The sequence below is a fragment of the Lathyrus oleraceus genome, chromosome 2, assembly GCF_024323335.1.
Source record: "Lathyrus oleraceus cultivar Zhongwan6 chromosome 2, CAAS_Psat_ZW6_1.0, whole genome shotgun sequence".
In the NCBI taxonomy this organism is placed as follows: domain Eukaryota; kingdom Viridiplantae; phylum Streptophyta; class Magnoliopsida; order Fabales; family Fabaceae; genus Lathyrus; species Lathyrus oleraceus.
The window spans coordinates 158,429,338-158,450,118 of NC_066580.1; the positions used below are offsets into that span (position 1 = coordinate 158,429,338).

At 39.9% G+C, this 20,781-nt stretch overlaps 2 protein-coding genes across 2 annotated transcripts; one reads left to right on the plus strand and one right to left on the minus strand.

The window, feature by feature from the left end:
* The first annotated feature begins 2,473 nt into the window (after positions 1 to 2,473).
* On the plus strand, positions 2,474 to 8,326 carry LOC127118653 (transcription initiation factor IIA subunit 2). The gene is made up of 4 exons (XM_051048888.1): positions 2,474 to 2,759; positions 2,901 to 3,044; positions 3,145 to 3,195; positions 7,865 to 8,326. The coding sequence occupies exons 2-4, from the start codon at positions 2,916 to 2,918 to the stop codon at positions 8,003 to 8,005; spliced, it is 321 nt and encodes a 106-aa protein (XP_050904845.1). The 5' UTR covers positions 2,474 to 2,759; positions 2,901 to 2,915; the 3' UTR covers positions 8,006 to 8,326.
* A 6,668-nt stretch (positions 8,327 to 14,994) lies between these two features.
* LOC127122399 (uncharacterized) lies at positions 14,995 to 18,429 on the minus strand. The gene has a single exon (XM_051052741.1). It carries the CDS (start codon positions 18,427 to 18,429, stop codon positions 14,995 to 14,997), a length of 3,435 nt encoding a protein of 1,144 aa, XP_050908698.1.
* Between the last annotated feature and the right edge of the window lie 2,352 nt (positions 18,430 to 20,781).

Here is a 20,781-nt window from a genome sequence, read left to right on the forward strand (position 1 = left end):
AACCTCCAGTTTCCATTCCTATCACTACAAATACAATGTAATGTTCAAACACCTTGAACTAGCTTCACAGCTTCATTCAAGAACATAATCACTCTTGCCTACAGGCTTTGAGTTACAAAAACTCTCAGCTTTTACAACTGAGAAACACAGGGTAACCTTCCCACAGATTGGGAGGTTTACCTCACACACACCCTAAAAATTCATTCTAAGAGGCTTACAAAAACTAGGTTACAATCAGCTATTTATAACCTAATTACCCAACTGGATTTGGGCCTTCAGAAATCGCAGCAGACTTGTTCTTGGCTGTTACAACTTCAGCAGAAAAATTCTGCTACAAACAAGGTCTTCAAGTTCCTAAACTCTCTCCATATATATCTCCATATTTAGAGCCTATATATATTCTGATTGAGTCTTCAAGACCTCCACAAGGGAGTTAGGATATTCACCAGATATCCTTGCTGATCCCAGAAAATATACTGAATTAATTAATTCAGTTTTCTACACATGTGCGATGTCACAGACCTGATGTCGTGACATCGTACATGACATGTTGGTCCAGATGTTGAATTTCTTCAACCCAACATATTAAAACAACAGAGGTGGTTACATTATTTGTTTTCTAAAATTAATGCCAATCCTGAGGTATTAACATGTAGGGGTAGATTATTTAATTATAGATTTTAGCCAATAGGCCGTCTATCCGATTCCTGTTGTAGTGAAAAAAATTCTTTTTCGAAAATATGCAAATTAAATAGAGTCGGATAAGCCGCCTCTACAAAAATTAATTGAAAAAATGTATCATTAGCATCGGACAAACCGACTCTAAGTAATTAAATAGAATATATTTATGAATATATAGAGTCGATACGATCGACGCTACAATTATTTGCAATATTTTTTTAATTAAAAGGTTTTCAGCGTAGATTTGACCGACTCTAATAGCGTCGGTGTCGGGGACCAACACTAATGCAGGAGGCTAAAATACATTTTTCTAATAGTGAACGAAGGTTTGAAAAATACCAAATTCGATTTCTTGTGAAAACAATGCTTGGCCAGTGTATGACCTTTCAACATGAGCTCTGGGTTACTAGACCCCTTTCCTCTAAAAACCCGAGTGAAAAAGAAAACTCAATTGAATTATGTTTTAAATGTCTCTAGTTCAATTTTAAAAACATACTTTTATTTTGATTTTCTTTACATACAATCAAAATTATATACAATTTTAAATAACATTTTTTTACAGATTTTATGTATTTTTCTTTTATTATCAATTTATATTATTGACAGAATTAAATTACAAAGAAATAATAAAAAAATTGGTTAGTCTTACATTTTTTTTGGAATTCATATTGATCATGTGAACATTAAAACAGTCACATTATCGTTATGAGTAATGTATATAAAAAACGATAATATTTTCAATACTTGCAAATAATTTTCATTATCAAAAGAAAAAATGTGCCAACAACATTTTATTTTAAGACACAAAATCAAAGTTTTGCCATTTTAACTGTTGTTTCCAGTATAATTATATTATGTGCATTTTCTAAGCAAATTTTATACATTTATATGCTATCACATTACCATAAATATGTGTATGTAGTTTTTTTTTTAAAAATATATTATTATATGATTAATATTATTAAAGTTGTTTATAGTTAGTTTGAAATTCTTAAAATTTTAAACTATTGAATGTATAAATATATTTAGACAACCTTAACTTTTAAAATAATTTTTGACATAAGATCTAAACTTATTTAACATGATAAAGATATATCAGAGATGGATTAAAGATTTTAACAACAGAAAAAAATCTATCGAATAATGTTCTCCTCTTTTTAACTATTTATAAGAAAAAATACATGTTTTTCTTGTTATAAATAATAAAAAAATATAAACTTTATTTGATTAAAAATTTAATTTTAAAATTAAATATTTTTCAATATAAAATTAAAGACAAATTGAATTTAATTTTTTCTTTTTCTTTTTATTTTCAAAAACAACATCCAATAAAAAACGTGTTTATATATTTTCATAAAATATATTTTAAAAAAACATTTTTTTTAATATTTTACCTTTTACTTATAAATAGTTAAAGGGGAAATAAATCGTATAATTACATAGCAATTTCTAATTTTTTTCTCTATTATTGCTATGTAATTATACGAATTCATGGCAATTTTTTTTTTTATAAATAAGATGAAAAAAAAACACCCATAACTTGAAGTAGTTTTTTTTGTGAAAAACTAAATTCCATTATTTAAAGTATAAGGAAATTGTTACTAAATTCTATTATTGGTGTAACCGTTTCTTATCCTAATTCTAAAGTGTGGATAGTTATTGTTGTTGTGGTTTTTTAATAAATATAAATTATATAAAGGGCAAACTTGGAAGAAAAATAAGCCACACCAAAATCCCCTATCCCCTTTATAAATAGTAATAGATTAGAGAGATGTAAAACAAGATTTTATTTATGGCATTGAAATACTTTAGGGATAAGATTTTATTTTTTTAATGTTTATGGTAGTGAGCGAGGGTCACGCGCAGCATCGCACGTGACCAAAACGTTCTGTAGTTGCAACTTGCAATGTGTTCTCCAACCTTCTCTATATATACCCTCTTCTCCAAATCATAGAGTATAAAAAGCCCCAATTTTCTTCGCTCGCAAAATTGAACGAAGAACGTTAACTCAAACAAGCACCAGCAGAAGAAGAAAGACAAGAACGCTACTCCAAAGTCTCTAACGTCGCTTCCGATTCGTAATTCCAAACCCTAGATCTCCTTTGTTTTCATCGCAATTCGCATAATTTTCATCATCGTTATCATTATCTTTCATTTTTTCTTCATTTTCTTGTTTCTGTGATCGATTCTAGTATTTAAATCTTAGTTATTCGATGTAGATCGTGTTAGGTAGAATGGCGACGTTCGAACTTTACCGTAGGTCTACGATTGGAATGTGTCTCACCGAGACTTTGGATGAGATGGTTCAGAGTGGAACTCTTAGTCCTGAGCTTGCTATTCAGGTTCTGGTTCAGTTCGATAAGGTAGGTTTTGGAGATGATGATAGGAGATTAGGTTTTTGGATCTGGTTTAATGTTGGTTTTGTTTTATTTAATTAATTTTATTTGCATGGTTGTTTTGTAGTCTATGACTGAGGCTCTGGAAACCAAAGTTAAGAGCAAGGTTTCCATCAAGGTAACACTGCTTATTATGTTTGCTGATTGTCTTTTGTTAAATAGCCATGTAGCTCGATACCTATGAAAAAGAGTGTCTGAAACCGACATCGACACTTGTGATTAACTTAATTTATTCATTTTCAAATATTATCCGTCTGACTTAGTGTCGATGTTATGTTTCTGGTATCCGTGCTTCACAGTTAAATGGTGTAAGGTGTTGAATTTTTTTATGCGGTGGAATGTTGGTTACAGATGCTTAGGGGTGTTTACTCTTTTGTTGGTTGTATTTTGAGCTCTTCCTATATGGAGCGTAACTGAATGTAGTGTATATTTTCCGCTCAATAAGTTAAACTAAGTTTGTCCTCACAGTGGAGCTTTAGTAATTTGGTTGAACATATAATTTATGTAATACTATTTCAATTTATTGTTACAAATCATTAATTGATGCAGTGGTAAAATTTTGTATAAATAAAAATACAATATAAATTAGAAATACCAAAAAGGGGCAACATATAATCGAACATATGGCCTCGGTTTTACATAACCTTGTGCGTGCCACCACGGGACATAACAATTATAGTTATTAAGCTAAACAAATTATGTATGTAGATTTATTATTATAATGTATGTAGTTATATATTAAGACGAAGAAAATTTTGGGGTGGCCGCTGTTTCCATCACACACACACTCACTTAAAGAGTTTTTGCCCAGAGTTTGGGAGTAGCCCTCTGTGTTGGCCATTTGAATTTTTATGATGACAAATTCAAACTAATGAGGGGAAGTTTACCTGGAGTTACATGCCACTTTAAGTATGACTAACCACTACAGTTGGATTTGTTTGACTTACACAGACGTGCGCGTACTTGAATTTATTTGGTTAATTTATATATTATACAATAAAATAGTTGATAAGATAAAACATAAATTTGTGTTTACAATTACCTTTCAATCTATATGAAGTTTCATAGACCTGTTCTACTAATTAGAACTTTCAATCCGATCTTTGCGTTGATTAGTTTTTACCTTTCTATCTAATTGGCGAGTGTGTGAAATAATTTTTACCTTTCAATTTGTGTGAAATTTGATAGGTTTGATTTCTTTATTTGAATTTTTATTCCAATAATGGAGTTGATAAAATTTATACTAATTTGTAGAAAGTTATTAGAGGCGGTAATTATGAATTACACGGGTTTCAGTGAATCATAAAGAGAGGGGGAGAAAATGAATGAAATTACTGTAGGAGTAAATCTTTAGTTATTCCAAATCCCCCCACCTTTAGTTATTCCAAATCCCTCCAGGAGTAATTTGTAGAAAGTATAATTTGATTACACATCACATGGAAGTTTTCATGATTCTATTCCTCACTTTTTCACGATGTTCTTCCGCACGTCCTCTGAAATTCGTTCACAAATTTCCAAGTCCTTGAAAAGTTTTGTTGTTGATTGCCATAAATATTGCTTTCTTCTAAAACAAGTTAGTGGGATTTATATATTACCTTAAGCAGTAAAACCTCACTACCTATACCTAGGTAAAGACACATCTCACCACCTCAAAAAAAAAAAGGTAGCTGCGCTGCCTCCATCATTAAATAACTGTTCTATTCTTCACTAAGTTCCTTCATCTCCTTCATGCAATGTATGCAACCATGGATCATGCTTTATTAGTTGTTTGAGATTGTTAGTTTTATGTTACTTTTTAAATTCATGTTCATGCAGATTTTATTTGTATGCAACATGCAGTTTTATATACAGTTACTTATACTTCAACCGCTTTATGGCTTCCGCTATTTACCCATTGCGCTGTTTGCTACTTTAAGTATCGGATTTCTGGCAATCTGCTATTTTCTGTGATTTGATATTTTAACACTGGGTCGGTGATTCGAAGAGCATTTGACCAAAGTGAACGCATATTTTCTGGGCCACCACTGTGAACCTATTTTTGCAGTAAGCCCTCCACAACATTTTGGGGATCAAGTGAGAGTAATTAGCAACTTATTGTAAATCCCCCCATTAAAACTAAATATTGGGGACAATATGTTAGTTGATCCCTTCTTTAATATATGCTCCTTCTGTTCTAAATTATAAGTACCATTAGCGAAAAACCCAAAATCTAAGGCTTCTTTTAAATTACTACTAGATGCATTTATTATTTTTTTCAAACATAACCTGAATTAAGACTACTAATTTGTTTTGGCATATTAAAAGTCAATATTGAATACATTTATACACAGAGGGCTATTTAGTAATAGTTATATGGAATATAGGCATTTATTATAGGCTTAATATCTCTTTTGGTCCCGAATGTTAACCTTATGGTTCATTTTGGTTCCTTAACTTAAAAAAGATCCATATTGGTCCCTTAACTCTTCAAAACATATCATTTTAGTCCTTTTTGTCTTATTAGCGACGGAAAAATTCAGAAATCAATCTCTAAATTCATCGCTAATTAGACGAAAAAGACTAACATGGTACGTTTTGAAGAGTTAAGGGACTAATATGAACCTTTTTAAATTAAGGGACCAAAATGAACTCTATGATTAACATACGGGGCTAAAAAGGTATTAAACCTTTATTATATTACCAACTTTTCTCATTATATGTGAAATATCAATGGATGCTTATAAAAAGGGATGGAGAGTGTATATATATATTACATATATGCCTGATTTTGCAAATGTAATATGCTGCAAATTTAAGCTTTATTCTTCTGCAAAAAATGCCTATATATTATGGTCATGAGCTAATATGTTCTATGTGTGAAATGCCATGCTTGTTTTATTTATAAACAAACCAAAATTTTCATTTCATATAGTTTTTGGTGAACCCAGCTGCAAGCATGTTTTGGAGCAGATAGTTACCTGCCCAGGTTGTAGGTTTATGCTATTTAGTGGCAAAATCAAATTTGTTTGTTGCTGTTATAGGCTTGCTTGCTGGTTACTCCCTCTCAAACTTTTAATTTGAGAAATTAGAAATAAATGAAGCTTTAATATTTTTTCCGGTTTAATCATTATCACTATAAACAAAATAGAATATTAGTACTAATAATAATAACGATAGAAGTAGTTTTGTCATACATGTAGTTATTTTCTCATACAATGACTGTAAGAAATGGCTATTAACATGCATACTATACTTTGTAGAACAAAGAGTGGCATTTATATGTAATCGTGTAGACTTGAGTGTACATTATTATGGTGATTTTTACACTCAGTGTTTCAGTAACTTCTATAAAAAGGGACTTAAGGTAATTTCAATTAGGAGTTTAAAGCTGCAGAATATTTTTCATTGCACACCTTGAAAAGACCTCCCTCTTTTTCTTCTTTTCTCTTTTAGAATTCTCTCGCCTTTTTATTCTTTCCCCATTTTCTCCTGTTTTTTGTTTGAGATTCACTTGCAAATTTGGTTCTATGGGAACCCCCAAGACACATGGAAATTCAGAAAACTCTAAAATGTTGGAACATCAAATTTACTGTGGAAATATATAAATTTCTTACACTTAGAGTTCCCTCTGGGATCGAACCCTCTCCAAGAACACGCCTCTTTTAATACTAGTATTCTCTATTTAGATTCTTTTCTTGGTTATTTTCATGACTACTGTCCTGGTTTTGAGTAGAAAAATAAATTTGTTTAAAGTTTAATTTATGGTTATGCATATTATCAATTTTTTTTACTTAAAATATAACACACTAGATTCAAACTGACTGTTAATTTATGGTTATGCATACTTTCATTTTTTACTTAATATTTAACAAACTAGATTCAAACAGACTGTTAATGTATGGTTACGCACACTGTCATCTTTTACTTAAAATTTAACACACTAGATTCAAACGGGCTGAGTTGGCATGGCTATTCATCCACAATTACCTTTTTACTTAATTTTATGGCTCTGAACATTTGAGGTTTGTTTGCCACAACTTCTATACTTTTTAGTCTTTTGACTACCAATGGTATCAATTGTTTTATAGGGGATCAGGAAAGACCAAGTACTAAGTAGACTTTGTTGAATAGTGAGGTTGTATACTATTGTGTCTCATGTTGAATATGACAATTGTGGTTTTTTTATGTAGCAATTTTCTTTGTGGAAATATGCAGTTGACGGGTTTGTTTTGGTTCTCATGATGACTATATAGGGAACAAAAATGAAACCTTTGATTTAACTGACTCTAACTACATAATAGTTTAATCTTGGTAGATAGATATTATGGTCATCCATCCATAATATTTTTCGTTAGACGAGCTTTGAATTTTCTAGTGTTTTGGTTCAGAGAGCTTTGAATTTTCTAGTATTTTGGTTCAGAGAGCTTTGAATTTTCTAGTATTTTGGTTCAGAGTACCATAACAGAATATCAACATACTGGAATTAACTTTAATTTGATTGAATGCATTTTGAAATGAGACTGTTTCTTGTTTCATAGTCTGGAATGTTATTTTTGATGTGGGTGCCATATCATATTGCCAATTTGTTTGGTAGCTCTTGTTATTCAACAACTTGTGGGGCAGTGATTCACCCAACACCTTAAAACAGCTTTTTATGTTTGATACTGCATATATACATGATTTACATCTGTGATTCATGAATTTTTTTCTGAAGGTCAAGTCAAGTCTTCATAATTAATTATTGTAATTATTTACCTTTTCTTTTCACTGAATTTTCTTCTTTTTCTTTTAATTATTCTCAACCACAGGGACATCTCCATACATACAGATTTTGTGATAATGTTTGGACCTTCATCTTACAAGATGCTTTGTTGAAGAATGAAGACAGCCAAGAGAATGTTGGACGGGTTAAAATAGTGGCATGTGACTCAAAGTTGCTCAGTCAGTAAGATGCCCAAATTCTGTCAGTGTCATTATCTGCTGGTACTACGAGAATGGTGGCTACAGCATAGTGTTGGATGGCCTTAATATTTTGCATGAACTAGCATCTACACTATGTTATATTGTAGACTTATAAGGCCTTCAATCTTCAAGTCATTAGATAATTGATGTTATATTAAGAATATATCATATGGAAATTGGATGATTCACTATCGTTTAAACTTGTTCATTCTATTTTTCCATGAGTCGGTAAATTAATGTATGGACTAAAAAGGTAGCCAATCCTTTTCCTTTATTTATCTCCATAAAACTATAGTTCATTTTCTCAATTTTGAATATTTTCAAATTAATTTAAACTTTCTTAAATATTTATAATCAAACTAATCATCTATTTTACTGTTAAGAAATAATAATAAACATGCAACTTAACATAATGGTCAACAAACCTAAAATTTCATCTCTTTACATGGCTATTCTCAACATTCTTTTAGTTTTTTGGTTCAGATTGCATTTTTTTAAGTTATCGTACAATATTTTACGCTAATAAATACTTGTATACTAATATTAATAATTTTCTTTCATAATAAAAACTGGTAAAATTGAATAATATGTCAACACATTTAATATTATAATTAATTTTTACTTTTGTAAAGATTTGTTTTTGCTCAATTAAATTCAGATTTATTTAAGATTCATTTCAAATTTAACTCAAAAAAGTGTATTTTGGAAAGAGTTAATTGGATTTGCATTCAATAAATAAATTTAATTAAAACTTATATTTAATAAAAGATGAGATTAATTATTATGCACTGTCAATGTAAAAAGATTTACACTATCGATTCATTAGCATCAACCGTTAGCATTATTTTATAAGTTTTCAAAATAAAAATTAAACTTATTTTAATATCCAACGTCAATGTATTTCAATTAAATCCATAATAGATTTAATTAAATATTCTCTCAACAAAAGATTTGACTTGGTCTGAATTTGATTTTATGGTCTGAATTTGTTTTTATTCTTGGTCTGAATTTGTTTTTATTTTAGGGAATTGCTCTTTTCATCTTTATGTTTTACTAGCGTTCAGACGGGCACTCCCGTGCCCGTCTGTCCGCTTTTTTTAATGCGTACAGCAGAGAAAAATAAATGTTTGTTTTTCTTTTTATGAGGTTTGTATTGTACGTCATATTAAAAATAATATTATTACACTTTGAAAATGGTAAACAAAGATATTCAAAATTATATTGAAGCATGCAAAGTACTATTGGTATTGTGTAATCAATATCGTTCTTTAAAAGGAATGCCGAACATGAAATCTTTATTCAAAATATTTTCTTTTTCATTGCAATTATTTTCCATAGTAAACAAAAAATGTAAGACTCTCAAATTAGAATTTTTTAAAGAGAAAAAGATAGTAAAATTAATAGTAAGTAGTGTAGTATAGTTTTTTTCACCTTATAAAGATTCAAATATATTCTTCATACACCCTTTTATTAATGCGCTCTTGAGATTTAAAAAACTACAAATACATGAAAAAATTTTATATCATCAAAGAATACATTCAAAATATATCTCAGCTAAGCAATGTGGGATCAAGAAAATCTAATTTGAGCCCGTGGCCATTTTCAAGTCCCCTTATTGCACTACACCGAGTTTTTGTTTTTTCTCCCGCGATCGTCTGTCCGCTTTTCTTATTGCGCTTACGTGTGTATATCTTTTATGATGTTTTTCACATATGTCATGTTAAAAAGAATATTACTTTGGCACATTTCATAAAAATAAAATTAAGATAATATATATTCACTTTCAACATGTTTTAGTAAATTATGACTTAAATTTGAGAAATCAACTTTAAAAAATGCGGAACCTCTCTCTCTCACTCACTCATATTTAAGTAATAGTTTACTATAACATATTGAAAGTGAATATTTATCATCTTAATTATATATACATAAATAAATAAATATTCCTATCTTTTCCAACCAATTTTATCTTTTGTATTATTAAATTTCTCCCTATTTTCATTTGAATATCTATTTTTATTTTCATTTGAATATCTATTTTGATAATCATGAAAATAATTAGTACATAATCAACGCTATAAGAAAAACACTTGATAGTCAACAAATCCATAATCTATCATCTTCAGCACCATCATATCTAGAAAATCTCATCTTATGCACCACCATATCTCGAAAAGCATGTCAAAATAAGAAAGGATCAAATAAACTTCTACGCCCCATGTCTTGCTCAATCCTACTTGTCTCAATTGGGAAGCTTGCATTAAATTTTTGAAAGATGGTAATAAACTTCTGAATCACTAAATCCAATACTAAGAACATGCATTTTTTTCTTGTTTTTCCCTTTCATTTTCTCTCTAAATTTTAAATTTTTCTTTTCTTTTTTATGAGTGTGTTGTGTATGGTACTCATGATAATTGATCTCACCTGATCAGGAGGGCCTTCCAAGGTCTTGGTGAATGGGCCGGAGAATGAAGTGAAAAGGGGGGTGTACCTGCAAAGTGCTTCAATGCTTAAGTCAGAAAAGGTACAGAATGAGGTTATCAGAGTGTGAGTTAGAATACCTGCCCCTTTGCCATGAAAGGGGTATTTATAGTGAGCCCCCAGCGCTGGGCCAAGGCTCCTAATGGGCTGGATTAGCTAGGCCCAAGGAGGAGCTGCCAGGGGACGCGTAAGAAGCGTTAAGACCTAGACCAAAGTCTGCCCCCTGGTCCAACTGCCCCTATCCCTAAGGCGACAATATAGGGGAGTTGGGTGACGTGGTGAGTGGGATGCCGTTAAGGCCCTGCCCGACACAACTGAGGTGCCCGCGACGTGGGTTGACGGTGAGTGGATGGAGATCGTACGAGGAGGACCCGCTCACTGTCCGACACGTGTTTAAGGGGCCGGGGAGACGTTCGTCGGGCGGACTGTCGTCCACCTGACGCGTCCTCGTGGTCGTGTGGACATGGCCGTTTGGACGTGGGCTTGGCGAGTATTGGGCCGTGCCGTGCCTAGGGTCATGGCCCAGTTCGGAACAGGAGCCCCCCAAGTCGAGTCTCTGAGCCAGAGGGATGACTTATGTTTCGACTAAGGGTTCCCCGCGACGATGGGGAAGCTTGACCGTTAGACAGGCGAGGTCGTGCCAGACCTATTCATGATCGACCCTTTCTTCGGGAATGTCGGGGATGGAGGTGGTCGGTTGATCTGCGCTTTCCTTGTAGTAAACGTGGGTATGACGCGGGGAGGTGGCGTCTTGGTGAGTCGAGGAGATGGATAGGTGCTCGGGTCGTTTCAGCTTCTCGTCTTTGACAGACGTGTCTCAGAATTAGTGGGGTCGCTTCGTTTCGCGCGCAAAGACGGCGTAGGCAGGCTAGGTAATGATGACCTAGCGTGTTGGTCTACGTGCCAAGCCCTATAAAAAGGGGTTGAGTAACTTCATTTCCACTTTTTCTTTTTGCTCACGCGTTCACCGGAGTTCTCCACATTCTCTCTCGTTTGTTCTCTCAACCGTCTGGACCGCCGTCTCCGCCCGTCCTCCTATCTGAACCACCGTTTTCTGCTCGGACACCACCGTACCTTTTCAACTTAACTATGTCAGGTATGGTTTTCCACTGTGACCCATTCTTTTTCCTTGTTGTTTTCTGTCAAACGCATGCTATTTTCGTAGAAATGTGGTTAGGTTTAACTTAGGGACAGTGTAGTGGACTGTAGGTGTATATTAGATGGTAGAAAATAGGGTTGGGATCCTACTGTACCGGGCATAAACTTCATATGCCGGGCAACACTTGCATAGGTTGTATGAAGTTTATGCCCGGTCTCCATAGAATGCGCGGGCCACCGAGTTGAGCACGGTTAGTGTCCGTCGCCGCTACGCCCTTTCACTTGACCTGCGGTGGAAGGGTGGATTTGATACGACGTCGAATTCACTCTTTCTGTCTGCGTTTCAGGTGTTACCGGGCGCTTACGACCGAGGAAGGAAGATTCTGGGTCCTCCACCGACGACGCGACAATCGCTCGTCTCCCTGTCGGGGATGGGAGTGTCCGAGATGGTACCGAACACGCCTCCTCTTCCGGGCAGGTCGACTTCTCCTGGGTTGCGGACGAGCCCTTGGAGGAGGAATCAGACTTCTGTGACGAAGCCATCACTGCTCACGCTATGGTCGAGGCCATAAACCGGAGGATCCACCGAACTGGTATTGCTGCGCCCCCAAGGAAGAAGACCGCATTTGTCATCATTTCCCGGGGAAGCAGTTCACCATGTATGAATTTGCTTTTCGTGAGGCGGGGATGAGACTGCCCTTCAGCTCCTTCCAGATGTCGGTCTTCAAGTGGCTCCGGCTGGCGCCGTCCCAACTACATCCTAATGCCCTCGCATTTATGCGGGCATTCGAGTTAGTTTGCCAGTTCCTCGGCATTGGTTGCACCCGGGCTCTCTTCTTCCACGTGTTCCATCTCCAGAGGTCCGGTTCCCGTGGCCGCCACAGTTGGGTTTCTTTCAAGCAGCCCGTGCGTCTGTTCAAGACGTACGAGGATTCTGTTCGCCATTTCAAAAGCCGGTGGTACGTGGTGATGCCGATTACCCGGGCTGCCCTTCACTCTCTCTACTACTATCAACGGGGACCCAACGGGGAGGAGACGCTGATGTCGAAGATACCGCTGAGGTGGCAGCGTGATCATTTCGATCTCTCCACAGCGCATTACCGGGTCAAGTACGCGATGCTCGGCGAGGAGGATAGGCTCGCGTACAAGAAGCTGGTCGATTACGTGCAGAGCTTCAGCTTGGCGTTCTGGGCGAATCGACAGGGCGTGCCCTACCTGGATGAGGCCGGGAGCTAATCACCGAGACGCGTTATATCAATACGAAGGCTCTGCTCGAGTGTGATACCGAGGAGGAAGCTCTGGCGTTATTGAGTAGGCAGACTTTGTTTAGCTTTTTATTTCTGTTTATGACTTCGGTCGCTAACGTTTGTGTGTAATTTATTTGCAGGTGCCATGCCCAATGCTCGTGATCGGGTGCTGAAGCTGGCGAATCAGGTCGGCGCTCCTGACCGGGTGCCCAAGAAGAAGAAGAAAACTGCGGCCCGTGTCTCGGAGATTGCTGGCGATGCCGGGGTCGGTCCCTCGCAGGCGGCGAGCGTGATTCCTTCCTCTCCTCCTCGGCTTAACCCGATCACCATTCCTGACAGCAGTCCGTCGCCAGCGGCTTCTCCCCTCCATAAACGGAAGCGTCCGGCTGGGGCCCTTACCAGGTCGTCTCCAGGAGGTTCGCATGGACCGGGCAGCTATCTTCTGCCTCCCTGCTATGTGGAACGGTCGTTCTTCAAGGCCGAGGAGTCGATTGCTGTGCCTGCGCCTGAGGCCAAGGCTATTCTGGACCAGGATGTTGCTGCCCGGAGGAAAGATCTGGCCAGGGATATTGCTGCCGTCATCCGGGTGATGGAGACGGCCATGGTTCTGACCGACACTGCGGTCTCCACCGCCTCGCTGGAGGAAGCCCTTTTGCAGGTTCGGACAGAGAAGGAAAGACTATCTCAAGATCTGTCGGACTACAAAGAAGAGCATCAGCTGCAGGAAGGGCTGCGCCAGAAGCTGGAGGAGGTGGAAAGGGAGAGGGACCAGTTGAAGGCTGCTAAGGCGAGCCTGGAAGAGCAGGTGGTCGACCATCAGAAGCTGACCGAGGACAACGCCTACCTACGGGCTCAGGTTGAGTCTCTCGGGGGTGCGAGGTGCATGTCGGCATGTCGTTGGCATTTGTCACATCTTTTGACGTGCTCTTTCGAATCGTTTTGCATGGTCGGCCAGTAGTAGCCTGCTCGAAGGGCTTTTCGTGCGAGCGATCGTCCGCCGAGGTGTTGAGCGTTAATTCCCCGATGTATCTCTCCAAGTATGTCGGGGACTTTCTCTTCCTCGACGCATTTGAGTAGTGGGATGGAGAATCCTCTCCGGTAGAGTTTGCCTTCGAGGAGTACGTACGAGCATGCGCGTCGTTTGACAATGGCCGCCTCTTTCGGGTCAGCCGGGAGTTCGTCTCGTGTGAGGTAATTGTAGATGGGTGTCATCCAACAGTGGGCATCTCCAATAGCGTTGACCTCGAGTGGAGGCGGTAGTTTGTCGATGCTGGGCCGCGGGAGAATTTCTTGGATTACTGATTTATTCCCACCCTTTTTCCTCGTGCTGGCTAGTTTCGAGAGAACGTCTGCCCGTGTGTTGTGCTCGCGGGGTATGTGTTGAACTTCCCATTTTTCAAATCTATCAAGTTTTTCTTTGACGAGGGACAAGTACCCGAGGAGGTTGTCGTTCTTGGTTTGGTATTCTCCTCGCACTTGTGAGGCCACGAGCTGGGAGTCGGTGGATATTTTTACCTCTTTTGCTCCCAGGTCGTCGGCTAACCTCAGGCCTGCGAGGAAGGCTTCGTATTCGGCTTGGTTGTTTGATGTTGGGAATGCTAGCGCTAACGATACCTCTATCAGGATCCCTTCTTCATTTTCGAGGATGATCCCGGCCCCGCTGCCTGATGTGCTAGAGGCGCCATCGACGAAGATCGTCCATTTGTGGGCGCTTTCTGCTGGAGTCGGGCAGTGGGTCATCTCCGCGACGAAGTCGGCCAGCGCCTGAGCTTTCAAGGCTTTCCTACTTTCGTATTGTATGTCGAATTCGGAGAGTTCTAATGACCACTTGAGCATCCTCCCGGCCATATCCGGGCGCCCGAGCAGCTGTTTGATTGGCTGGTCGGTCCTCACCTTTATCGTGTGTGCGAGGAAGTAATATCGTAGTCTCCTCGCTGTGTTGATGAGGGCCAGGGCGACCTTTTCGATTTGCTGATATCGGAGCTCGGGACCTTGGAGTGCTTTACTCGTAAAATAGATGGGCTTTTGTCCTTCGTCGGTTTCTCTTATTAGAACGGCGCTGACGGCCTCGGTTGCCACGGATAGGTATAAGTATAGGGTTTCCTTTTCTGATGGCCGTGATAAGACCGGGGGTTGGGACAGAACCTTCTTTAGATGGAGTAGCGCTTGTTCGCATTCATCGGTCCAGTCAAAGGTAGCCTCTTTGCGAAGGAGTCTGAAGAATGGCAATGCGTGCTGGGCGGACTTGGCGATGAAACGGGAGAGTGAGGCGAGCACTCCATTGAGTGACTGGATCGATTTTTTGGTTTTTGGGGTCGGAAACTCCGAGAATGCCCGGCATTTGTCGGGGTTGGCCTCGATCCCTCTTTCGGTGAGATAGAAACCGAGGAACTTGCCTGCCCGACTCCGAACGTGCATTTCTCGGGGTTGAACCTCATTTTACACTGTCTCGCCTGCTCGAATACCTTCGTAAGGTGTCGAGCATGGGTTACCTCCTCGTGTGATTTGACGATCATGTCGTCCATGTACACTTCGAGCATGTCCCCTATTTCGTCCTTGAAGACTTTGTTCATCATGCGTTGGTATGTAGCGCCAGCGTTCTTGAGCCCGAACGGCATCACGTTGTAGTAGTAATTGCCCGTTGGGGTCATGAACGCTGTGTGTTTCTTGTCTGCGGGCGACATAGGGATCTGGTTGTATCCACTATATGCGTCCATGAAGGACAAGAGTTTAAAACCTGCAGAGTTGTCAACGAGCGAGTCTATATTAGGGAGGGGGAAAGCATCTTTCGGGCAAGCCCTATTAAGATCAGTATAATCAACACACATACGCCATTTTCCATTATTTTTCTTAACGAGGACTACATTAGAGAGCCAGGTTGTGTACTGGGCTTCAGAAATAAAATTTGCCTCTAAGAGGTCTTTTACAGCTCGCTCGGCAGCCTCTGCCTTTTCGGGCGATTGCTTGCGTCTACGCTGTGCTATGGGCTTGGCTGCCCGGTCTACAGCTAGCTTATGACACGCGATCTCGGGGTCCAGCCCGGGCATTTCTGCGGCATTCCACGCGAAGAGGTCGGAGTTCTCTTTGAGGCATGCTACTAGCTCTTCTCTTGTTTCCTCGGGTAGTCCCTTACCTATCTTCACCGTCCTTTCCGGATCGTCCCCAAGAGGAATGAGTTCGAACTCCCCGTCGGGGATTGGTCGGACCGGGTGTTCGAGAGAGCGTTCCTTGGGGAACCTCCCCTCTCCGGTCTCGTCCAGCCCGATGCGACAGTCGAGGTCGATGGCGTTGACTCCTCGGGCAGGATCCTCGGTCTTGAGTTTTTTGTTGTTGCAGTTGCTCTTCGTGCTGACTACGGCCTGTCCTTTTACTGCGGCGTCGTAGCATCGCCGGGCTGCTTCGATGTCACCATGGATGGTGACCACACGTCCCAATTTGGTGTAGTATTTCATCTTCAGGTGGACGGTGGATGGGACCGCAGTGAGTTCGGCCAGTGTCGGGCGTCCAAAGATGCAATTGTAGAGAGACGGACAGTCTACGACCAGGAATTGGATTTTGACTTCCCTGGCCGTTTCTTGTTCGCCGAAAGTGACGAGGAGCTCAACATATCCCCACGGTCTGGTTGTTGCTCCGTTGAATCCTTGGAGATCTGATCCGACGTAGGGGGCTAAGTTGGTCTTGTCTAGCTTCAGAGTCTTGAAGAGGTGGACGTACATGATATCCACTGAGCTGCCTTCGTCGACCAGGATGCGTCGTACGTCGAATCTGGCCATCTTTGCTCTAATCAATAGTGGGATGGCTGAGTTCGGGGATCCGCCCGGGAGTTCCTCCAGGAAGAAGGATATTGGGTTGGATTTTCCCCGGTATTTTGTCAATGTCGCTTTCTGCTCGGGGGCGGTCAGTAGGAGTTCGTCGAACTTGCGTTTGACGGAGAGGGCCGCGGATTCCCCGTTAGTTCCTCCTCCTGATATCACCAGTGTGGTAGGGAAGTCTTCCCAGGGGCTGAGTGCAGTGATCTTGCCCTCGGGCAATGGTTCGGGGGGGAAGAAATCTTCCGGTCGTGACACGCAGAGGGCCACTTGATAGGGAGAGTTGTCGGGGGGTGTGTTTTCCCGGGGTCTCTTCTTCTCTGGCTCGTCGTGTCTGGGAGCTTCGTTCTTCCTCGTGTACTGCTTCAGGTGCCCTTCTTGGATTAAAATTTCAATCGCATCTTTCAGGTGGACGCAGTCTTCGGTCACGTGTCCGTGACTTCTGTGGAACCGGCAGTACTTTGATTTGTCGGTGTGGGGCTTTGGTGCAGACGGTTTTGGGAACCTGACCCTGCCCTGCTTAAATTCAGAGTTGATACATTCTGCGAGGATACGCTCTCGAGGAGCTGTCAGTAAGGTGTACTCGCTATATCTGCCCGCGGGGCCTCTTCCTTCCCGGAGCTCGCGAGGTCTTTCTTCTCTTCGTCTGTCTCCGTTGCGACGGGAAATGCTCGTGTCCTCGCGTTTTGAGTGCTCGGTCTCCCCAGCGTTACGTCCGCTGCGGGCATTGTGTGCCACCTGCTTTTCCTCGTATCTGATGTAGGCCTGGGCTTTATGCAGGAGCTCGTTTAAGGTGCGGGGAGGCTCGATCCCTACGGCTCTGCTAAGTTCACTGCCGGGTAAGAGACCTCTCTCGAGGAGATACTTCTTCATGTGCTCGGTGGTATCTACCTCGACAGCTTCCTGGTTGAATCGCTCGATGTATGAGCGCAGTGTTTCATTCTTCTTCTGCACTATGGCTTCAAGGGTCGCCTCAGTCTTGGGGTGACGACGGGAAGCTGTAAAGTGCCGGGTGAACATGGACCTCATGACTCTCCATGACGTAATGGACTCAGGGGCCAAGCTTTTGTACCAGGCCATGGCCCCTTTCCTGAGGGTCGTTGAGAACAGTCGGCATTTGAGGTGCCCGGTTATATCATTGCGGTAGTCGAGCATCGCGTTGACGTTGTCGACGTGATCGTCGGGATCTGTAGTCCCGTCGTACACAACTAGGTTTGGCGGTTTCTCCATGCCTTTGGGGAGCGGGGCTTCCATTATTGCCCGAGATAGGGGGCAATGCAAATCTTCCTCGTCGCTCCTTAAGGGAGACAGTTCGTTGTTGTCGGGGCTGTGCCCGCGCCTTGGTGATGTTCTCGCTCGACCACCGTCACGATGGGCGCGTGCCCTGCTGGCGTGGGGTTCGGGAGAGCGACGTCCTCGCTTCTTCGTTGGCTCCGGACGTTGTTGTATCCTACTCACCGGCTGGGGCCGGGCCTCTTGTCGTTCGGCTTCGAGGGCCATGATTCGTTCGTGCTGCTGGTGGAGCATAGAACCGGCCTGATTGAGGGCATTCACCATGGCAATCATTACGGCGTCTCCTTCAACGGGAACGGGAATGGGATGAAATGTCTCTGCCCCTAAATTGTGGGCGTGAGAGACATCTCCGTTGTTTTGGGGCTCTGGAGACGGGGTGGATGGATGACCGTCCCGAACGTCCGCCTCATGGGATGGCGGGCCGTCGTCCATGTTGTAGTTGACGAGGGGACGGCTGTGATCGCTATGTTGTTCTCCGGCCATGTTGGAAGGACAGAAATGAATGAGCTTTTGATCCTCGTTTGATGAAGATGGGGATAGCTAGTTCCCACAGACGGCGCCACTGATCTCACCTGATCAGGAGGGCCTTCCAAGGTCTTGGTGAATGGGCCGGAGAATGAAGTGAAAAGGGGGGTGTACCTGCAAAGTGCTCCAATGCTTAAGTCAGAAAAGGTACAGAATGAGGTTATCAGAGTGTGAGTTAGAATACCTGCCCCTTTGCCATGAAAGGGGTATTTATAGTGAGCCCCCAGCGCTGGGCCAAGGCTCCTAATGGGCTGGATTAGCTAGGCCCAAGGAGGAGCTGCCAGGGGACGCGTAAGAAGCGTTAAGACCTAGACCAAAGTCTGCCCCCTGGTCCAACTGCCCCTATCCCTAAGGCGACAATATAGGGGAGTTGGGTGACGTGGTGAGTGGGATGCCGTTAAGGCCCTGCCCGACACAACTGAGGTGCCCGCGACGTGGGTTGACGGTGAGTGGATGGAGATCGTACGAGGAGGACCCGCTCACTGTCCGACACGTGTTTAAGGGGCCGGGGAGACGTTCGTCGGGCGGACTGTCGTCCACCTGACGCGTCCTCGTGGTCGTGTGGACATGGCCGTTTGGACGTGGGCTTGGCGAGTATTGGGCCGTGCCGTGCCTAGGGTCATGGCCCAGTTCGGAACAATAATACTATTTGTTTTAATTAAATTAAATGAGGAAATTGAATATTTTGATTAGTAACAGTAATCCATGAATAATTGGTTGGTCGGAATAAAGATATAATTGGAATGAAAATAGGTCACTTCAAAATATCATATCCCCATTATAGATAGTTATAGATACACTAATTAGAATTTATTAGAATTTAAAGTAAGATGTCATAGGTTCTCTGAAATACTTCAGTGTTAAATTCTATAAACCAATTTAATAATGCAAAGGGCATATTATAATAATTAAAAATCATAATATACTTCTAAGTTGTTAAATTCTAAATTGTTTTAAATTGTTTCCTATTCTTTTTCTTAGCATCATATCTCTCATATTATTTATCTTAATTTATAATCTTTCTCCGCCTTTTTAGTATGCACACATGTAAAACAATTTTCTGTCCATAAATCTATTTTGATTTTTTAACTAAATAGAAAAGAAAGAGGGGAAATTGTATGAATCAGAGTCAAATATAGATAGAAGGATTTGTAGTAGGAAAAATATCTCAAGATAAATGTCATTAAAATGATAAATAATAATCATTAATCATCTATTATGTAATACTATATGCCGTAAAAATCAGAAATATAATAATGTAAAATAAATTGAATCAACCAACTTAATGAAATAATAGACTATATGTTTTAGCAAATTTGGTAATTATATACATGCTATATTTGTTCTTTAAAACAATTAATGGTAGAACTTAAAGAAGAAAATTGTGAACATAGATTTAAAAATATCATATAATACAAACAAATAAATCATCAATGAGAATACACAATAGTTGATCATTACACTGAATCTCAAATAAAAACAAAAAAGAAAACATGGGCTTATCTGTCGCTATCATTATAATGAGTTTGTTTCTTCTTGATCATCATACTAATGTTAAATTTTATCAATGTGAAAACATTGACATCTTTGTGTTAACATTGTGAGAAATTGAGAAAAATATATGCCGTACGGTCATTAATGTCACCAACATGAAAGATATCTCCGGTTAATATCAATGTGTTAGGGGTTGGCAGTCATATTGATGCCACTGAAAATCCAAAATCTTCCCTCTTTTCCTTCTCTTTTTCCATCTCCTTCTCTTTTTATCTCAAAAAGTTATTTATATGTTCATGTGAAATAAAACAACACATAAAGGAAAAAATCAGTTTCTCATATAACAACACAACTTTAGTATAAAACATAAAATTTAACTAATAATTTCATATATTTTAATAACAATTACGGTCAAATAAAATGAAATATAATAATTAGAAAGACAGAAAAAAAAAACTTAAATGGTGAAAGTAAAAGTTCAGTGCTAAATCACTTATCAATTATAGATAAATCATTTCCCAAATTTCTTAACTTTCCTCCTTAAAATCAACTTTAAAGCAAGTATGATGGTTTAAGTAATATGAAGAACTCAAAGGGAGATAAAAATCAAAAGGAAAGTGAATTGGGATATAGATAAACCATTTTAGATTTTACAGAATCAGTTAAAATCTGAATACAATACAAAAAAATAAACTGAACAAATTTTGCAAATAAATAGTAATTTTGTAGATTCAAGTGGTAACTACCAAGAAGTTATATTAATGCATTATTTGTAACGGCTAAATAGAAGAACATGGAGGTTATATTGTTGTAAGT